The sequence below is a fragment of the Lycium barbarum genome, chromosome 6 (assembly GCF_019175385.1).
Source record: "Lycium barbarum isolate Lr01 chromosome 6, ASM1917538v2, whole genome shotgun sequence".
NCBI lineage: Eukaryota > Viridiplantae > Streptophyta > Magnoliopsida > Solanales > Solanaceae > Lycium > Lycium barbarum.
In genome coordinates, this window is record NC_083342.1 from 126,310,780 (window position 1) to 126,321,254 (window position 10,475).

The following is a 10,475-nucleotide window of genomic DNA, read 5'->3' on the forward strand; positions in this document are numbered from 1 at the left end:
ATTACTAGTATATATTCACAAAGTTCTATATTTAATATAGGCATCCGATAATTTTTTCCGATGAAGGGTGTTCATATGACCACCCTTCAATGGGTGTGGCTCCGCCCATGAGGGGGGGGGGGGGGGTTCAATTGGACCCTATGCACCCTTTGCCTCTGCTCCTGGCCATATTGAGTAGTAAGGATGGTGAAGCTAACTGCGTGGATGAATGAAATTCCTCCACCTTTATTATCGGAGGTCTCAACTCTCAAGTTAAAGTACTGAAAATGGTAAAATCTTTGGTAGGGCGCGTTTTTTCTCTTTAATAACGTGTGCAATACAAATATGAATTAGTCGGGCTAGTGCACGCAAGCTACGATGATCTACTTTTTGTTTTGACCGCTTTATGGCTTTCTCATGTTACATAATAGGGAATGTATGGATATTAGGAATCACATGCACAAAACCAAAGGAAATCAGACTCTTGCATGCACTAGCAAGTAGTACTAAATAGCTAAGTACGTTAGGACTTCAGGGAGACATCCTTTTCAGTAGAGATTTGCATATATATATATATAGAGTTCTCTTTTACAAATTTGAGAATATATATTCTATATGTATGTAATGTAACTCTGTCGAACAGGTAGATCGGACGATATTTATTCATTGAATGAACTCAACATTATGTTAAATTATGATATTCATTGTGGAGGCTGTACAGAGAAAGTGATTATTAAAGGAATTAAGAGAGGCCTAAGTATGAGGTTACACATTCACAATTATAAGTTATAACGTTATATCGTTCTTTTGAGCCAATAATTTTTTGGTTGATTTTAAGTGCAGTAATTTTACGGTCTATCTCATTTACAAATTTGTTTAAGCTATATGTGTTATGGGTTGATGACAATTGCCTTCATAAGGAAGAGTTTTTTCTTCTTCAGCTGTTTGTTAGAACGGAGAAAACGAGTCTACTTACTTTTAGAAATATAAAAAAGACATACTATACAGTTTCTGAAAAATTGAAACACGTAAACGTAAGCTTGAGCAACTGGGGTTAAAGTTTTGCACTTCTTTATCTCAACCCCTTCTGTGAACTATATTGCAGTAGGGAGTAATATATTTTTATAGATTAAAAAAGGATACAAGTAATTAGGTAATTGAACATTATTCATTTAATTTAATCAATATTCTAACACGTGGCAATAGTCCAAGAGGTGGGACTGGAAGGGATCTACCCCATTTGATTTGATAGTTCATACTCAACTCAGTTGTTGAAGTCTTTCATATGCCATTCCCCAATGTGACATATATCTCTGTTAGATATAGTCTGTAAATATATGAAGTTAGATCGTTCGCAATGGAAGACAAAAATGAGTTTGACGGCTTTATATATTAAAATCCTTCGTAATTCAGTTTTATTTTAAACTAGAATTCAATTTCAAGTTTCAAGTAAATGTGGGTTCATGATATATTCTTCCCACTTTTTAAATTTAGACCTATCTTCATGAAGTGGCGTGGCGGAAAAATAATCTGCAGATTTAAATATGAGATTTATTGTATCCAGAAAAAATATTAGTATCCTAAAAAAATATTATTTATATTGCACCAATCTGAATCGGAAATATTTCTTTAAAGAAAGTCGATTTCACCCCTCAAAACCTTTCTTGATTTCGGTTTTGCATTCTATATTGATTCTTCTAATAATCTCAATGAGTCAAGACAAATGTATATTTGGACAGGACTAAAGTTTCTTGCTGCACAGATAGGTTAGATCCATTTTTGTTGAACATTATTGGTGTCTAACTAAAAGTGCAGGTGACTTTTATAGGTGTTAACAATAAGCAAACCTTGGTTTGTGAGGAGATGACTACATAGATAATAGAATTAGTATTGCTTCTATTATTATCTCTTGTATTTCTCACCGAGAAGATACTCCTGAGTCCAATCAAATGTGAAGAAGCTCTAATTGCTAATTAGAGCTCCAGAACAAAGCTTTTAACGACGAGGTACTACCAAACAACTATAGTAGCAATAGAAATAATAGCCATCACATTCGACGACAGTTCCAGTCCTTAGTCATAGATGCATACCACATGAGAACTCAAGATTATTAGAGTTCACTGCTCGATGTGATCAGTTAAAGGATATATATGTTACTGCAGGTTATAAAGACGATCCGTGATCCTTAGAAAAAAGACAAGAACTTATTCCAGTACCCTTTTGCAAATATGATACTGCAATAAGGATCAATTCATGGGGGTGCCATGAATGTTGTCAACTTTCATTATCACGACTTTGGGTGTGTATTGACTTAGCATGGAGACTGATTCTTTCCAGCCTATGTTTGTGGGAGAAAGGAAGGATTAATGCAAGGTTAAACCATTGCCCTTCGGTGAGATACTTGATGAAGGGTCTCACTTAGACATAGACGAGGATTAAAAGTTTGTAGAAGAGACGCTACAGGACCTTCAAGATAGGAATGCCACTGAAAAAGAAGTAACTTTTTCATCTAGGTATTGAGAGGTAAACTAGTCACTAGTGTCCAAACACAAATCTCTCTTTTTTGTGTCAGGTGTTCTTAATTAGTTCATCTAACGCTTCGAGTTTGGAAGTGTTTCCTTAATGTCATTTTGCAATTTGCGGAGAATCCAGCCGATATGATTGTGAACTCAGTCATCACAGATGTGGTAGCCCATAGGAATCAATCTTCCCATTTGGCTCTTTACCATATTAGCTCCTACGGCAGGAATAAACTAAAAAGTGCTGATAAAGTAAAAGTTTTTTTTGATTACTTCACGAAGAACCCATGGATTGACAAAAGAGGAAATCCAGTCATAGTGTAGAAATTTCATTGACTGGATAGCATGGCAAGCCTTCACAAATACATAGCAATCCAGTACATGCATGTCATCATTAACCGTTAGTTTCCATACTAATGTCTTCATAAATAAACTGTAAATTACGCCTTTTTGGCTTCACTTGGCCACATATAGAGTAGGACTGTGGTATAAAAATATGGATCCACCAAATAACAACTTTTAATTCACTAGAAAACAACATCCTTTTTCTGTATTCTATATAATTCGTATTATTTGTGTACTCACATTAAAGATGTGAAAACGAGTGACTTGCAAGTTGCACGTATATTAGAAAGACAGAAGGAACTACATTATTAACCTATTCTGCTTCAGCTTATTGGTTGAATTACTACCTTTCAAGAGAATGACAAACTTTAGATGAACAAATGAGAAAAGTGAGAATCTGTGTGTACGTGGGATACAGAAACGAAAATAGATATCCAACTCGATCTCTAATGTACTATAATTAGTTATCTTTCTAAAAGTATTTCTTTTGTTATGCACTTATGCTGACTAAGTTTTCTAATATTATTCTATGGAGTTAATGATAGCCAAACTTTTGGTAGAAACAGCCTAAACTACTTTTAGCCATAGGGCTACAACCTTCTAATACATTAAACTATTTAGTACTAATAGTTGTCCATTAATATCAACAGTTGGGTCCTATGTACTTTGTTTTCATTAATATAACGTGAATAGCCCAACAACTAGCTCCACGGAGCCGCACCTAACTAAAACTAGTGCTCCATATTGTACGTAGCAGCCCATCTCAAGACGGACTTTGGTAATTCACTATAAATATTTGTCAGGACACAATTGTGTACTGTACATAGGTTGCATTCCTTTCAGGTTAAATTGGTATCTAGCTTAAAATCCAGGTGATTTTGTATATGTGATAATGCAATACTTAGTTTTCCCAGTACTTGTAACTTGATAATATCTTATGTATAAACATTTATAATATAAATTTGACCCTATTAATTTCCTTCACCTCTAGCTCACTTCCGTGAACATTCTCTATCAATGGAATCGTGCTGCATTAACCAGTTTCTCGAAGGCAAGACCATTTTCATCACTGGTGCAACAGGCTACCTAGCAAATAGAACTTTCTCTATCTCTTCACTGTCTCTCTCTCCCCCTTTAGGTTGAACTAACAGTGCTTTTTGAGTAGATACATACATAGATGATATTACAAGTGATTTTATTATATATTAATGTAGTTCTCACGGAGAAGATACTCCGAGTCCAGCCAAATGTGAAGAAGCTTTACTTGCTAATCAGAGCTCCAGATTCAAATTCAGCTAAATAGCGTTTCAACAGTGAGGTACTACCAACTACTATATGATCGTATATAGTAGCAGTAGAAATAATAGTCATCACATTAGACTACAACTCCAGTCGATAGTAACGCAAACCACATGAGAATTGAACATTTTATCGGTTAAACAATATGTTTTAACTGCAGGTTATAAAAACAGATCTGTTCAGAGTTCTAAGGGAGAAGTTGGGCCCCAACCTACATGGCCTTATACAAGACAAGGTTTTCCCAGTTGCAGGTGATATAGCTTGTGATAGTTTGGGGATAAATTTTGAGCTGAAAGATGACATGTGCAGAGAAATAGACATAATTGTAAACTCTGCTGCAACAACTCGATTTGATGAAAGGTAGTTAGTCATAGAGTAATACAAACATTCTTTTTCCTTAAGTAAAAAGAAAAAAGTTTAATTTACTCATTAGCGCGACTTTTTTGCAGATATGATACTGTAATAAGGAATGCACTGGGTGCCATGAATATTATCAAATTTTCCAAGCAGTGTTTAAAACTAAAGATGCTTCTCCATGTAAGCACAGGTCAGCTCCATCACGAGCTTAACCAAATTTCACTATCATGTGACTTCTTTGGGCCTACTGACTTTAGCATAATAAGGACGTGTTCATTTCAGCTTATGTTTGCGGGGAAAAGAAAGGATTAATACTAGAGAAGCCATTGAACTATGGTGAGAGGCTTAATGGAAGCTCTCGCTTAGAAATAGAAGTGGAGCAAAAGTTGGTAGAGGAGGCTAAAGGACCTTCAAGATAGGAAAGCCACTGAAAAAGAAGTTACTTTAGCTATGAGAGTTCTAAGTATTGACAGGTAAATGTTTCAAAAAATTAGCCTCGCTCATTGATACAAATATATATCGTATTTGCACCAATATAATTATGATTCTTCAGGGCCAGGCTACATGGATGGCCAAACACATACTCATTCACAAAAGCAATGGGAGAGATGCTTTTGGGACACCTCAAGGAGGATCTCCAACTCATAATCCTATGACCAACAATTATATTAAGCACTTACAAGAAGCCATTCCCGGGATGAGTTGAAGGAATGAAATAATAACTATATATTGTTTTTGTTTATGCATGCACACATGGAAATTAAAGAAGAGTTAGTCTTATCAGTAAGCACAAGTATACTCTGCTTCTTCTTTCCACAGAACCATAGACACCTTCATTGTTGGCTATGGTAAAGGAAAACTAAATGTTGGCATGGTTGATAGAGAATCGATGACGGATGTGGTATGTGAGTCATGTGTATAGTGCATACCTTACAACAAAATGTGCAAGTTTCTTTTGTTTGCATCAGCTGGTCTTAATTAATTCATCTACACTTTGAGTTTCTACGTATTTACTCTAATTCCTTAATGCCATCTTGCAATTTTGCATAGATTCCAGCCGATATGGTTGTGAACTCAGTTATTGCGGCTATGGTAGCCCATAGAACTCCATCTTCCCTTACAGCTGTTTACCATATTAGCTCCTCAAGAAGGAATCAACTCAAAATTGATGATATTATACAAATTGGCGTTGATTACTTCAAGAAGAATCCATGGATTGACGAAAGAGGAAAGCTAGTCAGAGCGAAGAAAGTTCATGTACTCGACAGCATGGCTAGCCTTCGTAGATACATAGCAATCCATTACATGCCACTATTAACGGTTAGTTTTCATAGTAATGTCTTCTTTAAAAAACTGTAGAATTTACACCTTTTTTACTTCACTTGGCCATAAAGTAGGACAGTTCTAACTTGGATTATATATGCTTATAGATGGTTACTAGAAAAATATGCACACTTCAAACTTAGAACAATTATGTCATTGGCTAAAAATCAGTTGGTATAAACTAGAAAACTCATGATATTATGAACTAAAAGAGGGAAAGATCCCGATATGCATGAGAGATGTATAGAAAAGGAATTTTATGAACATTGATGCACGTCAGCATTGATGGACTACCACTGGCTAATTAAGTTTATAGTTTTAACATGTTTCAGATATTAAAGTGGGCAAACTTGATACTTTGCCAACATTTGCAAGACCTGCATCCGGACTTAGAAAGAAGGATCAATCATGCCATTCGACTAGCTGAACTCTACAGGTCCTACTTGTTCTTCAAAGGAGTGTGAGTTTATTATTACTTTAGATTAACTCATTCAAATAGTCAACAGTTTATTAGTAGTAATTATTAAATAATCAAATTTAAAGCTTTCCCTAATTGCTATTTTATTCCAACTCCATCGCTACTGATTTTTACCAGTTTCGATGATACCAATGCTGAAATGTTACGAATGGCAACAAGAGAAAGTAATGCAGATGATACATTTAACTTTGACCCAGCAACTATTCAGTGGGAAAAATACTTCAAGGAAATCCATATTCCAGGAGTAGTGAAGTACCTTTTCTAAGAAAGCAGAATTATGTGAACAAAGGAGGCTGATATGCTGCTCTGCTTACACTAGAAAGCTGTGTTGCTGCTTACATTCTATTATGGAGAATTGAGCAAAAAGTGCCTCCATTTCTTTGTGAATTTGGGAATGGAGAAAAATGGGGTGAAGGGGTTTCAGTGGGAATGGAATTTATTATACTCCTTGGTATTTGATGATTGGAAGAGTATAAAGAAACAGGAACGCCACTTTGGTAAAGGAATGGGTAGATACGATAATACTGCAGAACGTATATGAGGGTCTACTACTCTTTTCAAAAGCAACTAACGGTTAATCGCTTTTTTCTTAAAATAATTCACTTAAGAATTACAACAACTTGCTAAACAATATTTGTATAATTAAACTATTATTTTATTTTGTCTAAGTATTATATAAATGTTTCTTTTATTTTCTCTTAATGATTTTTATGATTATTAGGTAAGTTGAGTAACTTTTTTGTTGCAAACAATTAGTTAGGTTGGTGATTTTTTTTATTAAAAACTAATTTAATGTTTGCAATATAATAAAATCAAATGACGGAAAAGAAATGAGTGACTAATTTTGTCAGAAGCATGAAACTCCACGATATATATGTCTGAGTGTTTCAGATACCAACACAGTTTATTGAAGTTTCACTTGTAAAAAATCTAAACTCGTTAATACTTAATACTACGATGGAGTTTCACATTGTAAGGAGTTTCCAACTCCAAAACAGAGAGTGTTAAAGTTTCACTTGTAAAAAATTTATATTCTTGCATATCGAATTGGAGTTTTTCTATAATAAAAATTACAGAATTCCACTTTTGTGTGCTAGAGTTTCACTTGTAAACGTTCAAAACTCTAGCACACCACATTGGAGTTTCACCCATATGAATTTTTAAACTCCAAAATATTATGCTTTTTTCAATGTTTTTGCGTATTTTTAGCTAATCGTATTTGCATACAATACATATACAATTAGTGTCTTATTGTCTTAAAGTAAATTAATTAAGCATTGATCTTTGTATAAACTCACATAGTTTAATTTATTTATTTTTCATAATTAATTTAGGCTAAAACATCTTCGCTTTAGCGAGAAAAAAAAAAGTCAAAACCAAAGAAGAAAATAAAGATTTGTTTCAGCCCATTATTAAGATCTTCTGAATTAAAGGGGGCCTAAAGCCCAAGGTGAGAGTCCGCTAGGCCCATATTCACTCTTCGCTGCCCCAAATCCCAATTCTGGAAAAACCATTCGCCATTTGCATCTCTTTTGCTTCACCATTTTTGTCAATTATTATTATCTAAACTATTAGCCATTTCCCCCAAAAATATAGAAAAAGAAAAAGAAGAGACGAACTCGCGCTTGGGAATCTTTTGCTGGTTATTTGCGTAAGTTTGCTAACTTCAGTTGAAAGATCCATTTTATTTATTTATTTATATATATGTCTATTGATGTCAAGTCAGAGTAGAATTCTTGTTTGACTCTCGAAATTCAATCTGTACTACATATATTGGGACAGATGGAGTCATATACTTTCTTTTTTTTCTTTTATTAGCTTATAGAATGTAAATTCATTATAAGTGGTGTTTTCTTTAGCCAAGGTCTACAGAAGTTATATGCATGATCTAACCTTTTTCACAATCAAAGGTGAGACTTTTGGCTTTCTTTAAGTTCCTTTCTTTGTGGAAGATTTTAATAGGTCCATTGATACTCATGAAATTATGGTCTTACCTTTGTAATTGAAAGGGTTCGGATCAGGGAAAGGATGTCGTTCATGAAAGGTGATTTGTTAAGCAGATCGAGAAAGCTTGTCAAAGGCTTAGCCAAAGCCGAGCCTGTCTGGCTCAAGGCTATGGAGAAGTACCTCATACTTTCCCTCCTTTTGTTTTCCTTTGAATTTTTTATTCAATTATATCCTTATGTTTGCTTGTTTTTGTTCAAGTGTTTGCATCTTTATCTAAAAATTTAAACTGCTAGAAAACGTGTCCCCTCAATTGTGGTCTAATTCTTTTTCTTGGGCCAAACACGACAAATATTTGTGTTGATAGTAGTAGTGGTGAGACTTGAATTTAGGACCTCTACGTGTTCTAATACTATGATAAAGTGGGTGTACAGCTTCATCTAAAAGATTAATCTATTTGAAAGGTCACATGTTCCCTTTTTTTTTTTTTTGGAAACTCCAGGAAAACCCGCAGCCGCTATCCTTCGGGTGCGCACTTGGTAAACCCCCCACTGTGGAATAGCCTACAAAACCCACAGGGGATGTAAACCGCACTAGGTTCCTTTTATCATTACTTTTTAATCAATTTAGCTTTGCAACTGGCATCTAAGAAAAGCATTTTTAAGAATGCTCATAGGATTCTTGGGCGTGATTTTACTAGAGTGTATCCATTTTGCCTTGAACATGAAATAGTGCTCCTAATGCTGGTTGTTGCTTGGAATTTTGTTTGAATCCAGGGCTCCACCGGCAACATTCCCTCGTGCTGAGAAGAAGCTGCAACCCATTAGTCTACCCGAGGATGTCTATATCAAGAAGTTCTTCCAAAAACATCCAGAATCTAAACATGAGGATGCCATTAAGTATGGCTTCTGACCTATTCATGGTTCTTAGAGCCTGTTTGGATGGGCTTATGCCTATAAGCTGTTTGCAGCTTATAAGCTAAAAAAAATAAGTTGGGGTAGTCTAACTTATTTTTTTTTTGGCTTATAAGCTGTTTTCAGCTTATAAGATGCTTTAGATAAGCTAAGTCAAATGAGCCCAATTATTTTTTTGAGCTTATTTTAAGCACAAAATGACTTTAAGCTGGCCAGTCAAACACTCAAAAAAGTTTAAAACAGCTTATAAGTAACTTATAAGCCAATCCAAACGGGCTCTTAGTATGTATTGTTTGACTTCCGCAATCATCAGATAGTAGCATTTGCACGTGCTCTGTTAATAAGCTACCCCTGAGGTGTATGCCATGTTGTACTGTTGATCCTAGGGTCTCAACAGCTCAAGTGTGTTGGCTTTAATAGTTTAACATGCAATATGCTGCACATCTAGGAAACAAGTGGGGAAAGGCGCTACCAATGTACATAATATGAAAAGTACTATATCGAGAAGTAAAAAATCTTCTATGCTCTCAGCACATCTTGTCTCGTGCAGTCGGGGGTAGATTCAGTCTTTTATCGTAATTCATTATTTTCCTATTGGAGAAATTGGCATGTTGAAATTATCAACTTTTTTGCTCAACTGAGGCTTTATTCTTTAATACTTTTAACAGGATTTCCGGATTTGACCCTCCTCCAGCCCGTCTATTCGGGTGGCGAGTGCTCGAGTTAAAGGAGCAAGGGGTCAGCGAAGAGGAAGCTATGGCTGTTGCTGATGTACGTATCTCGTCTTTCTAAATTCAAACAAATTCGTTGAGGCTCAATCTTCTTCTTGGACCGCTCTTTAAAAACTGTGTGATTTTGTTGTTATAGATGGAATATAGAGGAGAAAGAAAAGCAAAAAAGAAAGCATATTCTCGACTGAAGCAGATTGCACGACTTCAAGGGAAGAAACCACCTCCCAATCCATATCCAAGCGCTATCAAGGAGATACAAGCTGAAGAAAGGAAGTTTGTGCGCGATCGTTTCTATAACCGAGATATTCTTCAAATTGCGGGGAGACTGAAAGAGGAGAGGCAAGCGGAGCTGCAAGATAGAAGAGGTGGAGGTGGCTGGTAAAATCCACAAGGTCTTGGTTCTAATAGGTTTTCTTTTCTCTCTTTTGATGCTTCGATTATGTATCTTTCAGATATTAGATCTCTGTCCAAGTGGTTACACTTTGTGGTAGGCTTGGAGTCCTTTTTCAGTTAAATTGAAAAATAGGTGATAGTCTGAATTTAAAAGAAGCAATTTCTATTAACGTGATTCAACTGCCTTCACTGA

At 35.4% G+C, this 10,475-nt stretch overlaps 1 protein-coding gene and 1 long non-coding RNA gene across 4 annotated transcripts; both read left to right on the forward strand.

Moving 5' to 3' along the window:
- Positions 1–4,011: 4,011 nt before the first annotated feature.
- On the forward strand, positions 4,012–5,173 carry LOC132600150 (uncharacterized). Its single transcript, XR_009567141.1, has 3 exons — positions 4,012–4,161; positions 4,303–4,972; positions 5,053–5,173. It is a non-coding gene; the product is annotated as an uncharacterized LOC132600150 (long non-coding RNA).
- A 2,614-nt stretch (positions 5,174–7,787) lies between these two features.
- On the forward strand, positions 7,788–10,475 carry LOC132598705 (uncharacterized). 3 transcript variants are annotated; one of them, XM_060311729.1, is made up of 6 exons: positions 7,789–7,951; positions 8,160–8,210; positions 8,310–8,423; positions 9,021–9,143; positions 9,827–9,929; positions 10,026–10,475. In XM_060311729.1, exons 3-6 carry the CDS (start codon positions 8,329–8,331, stop codon positions 10,269–10,271), a joined length of 567 nt encoding a protein of 188 aa, XP_060167712.1. In that variant the 5' UTR covers positions 7,789–7,951; positions 8,160–8,210; positions 8,310–8,328; the 3' UTR covers positions 10,272–10,475. The 3 variants fall into 3 exon arrangements, with proteins under 3 accessions (XP_060167714.1, XP_060167712.1, XP_060167713.1); XM_060311731.1 differs by lacking the exon at positions 8,160–8,210 and having other exon boundaries at positions 7,788–7,951; XM_060311730.1 differs by lacking the exon at positions 7,789–7,951 and having other exon boundaries at positions 7,965–8,210.

Bases quoted from the DNA above. Each gene is read 5' to 3' on its own strand.
- LOC132598705 (XM_060311731.1), top strand. From the start codon at position 8,329: ATGTCGTTCATGAAAGGTGATTTGTTAAGCAGATCGAGAAAGCTTGTC. The intron at 8,424-9,020 runs GTACCTCATACT...GTTTGAATCCAG, and splicing joins TGGCTCAAGGCTATGGAGAA to GGCTCCACCGGCAACATTCC. The intron at 9,930-10,025 runs GTACGTATCTCG...TTGTTGTTATAG, and splicing joins AAGCTATGGCTGTTGCTGAT to ATGGAATATAGAGGAGAAAG.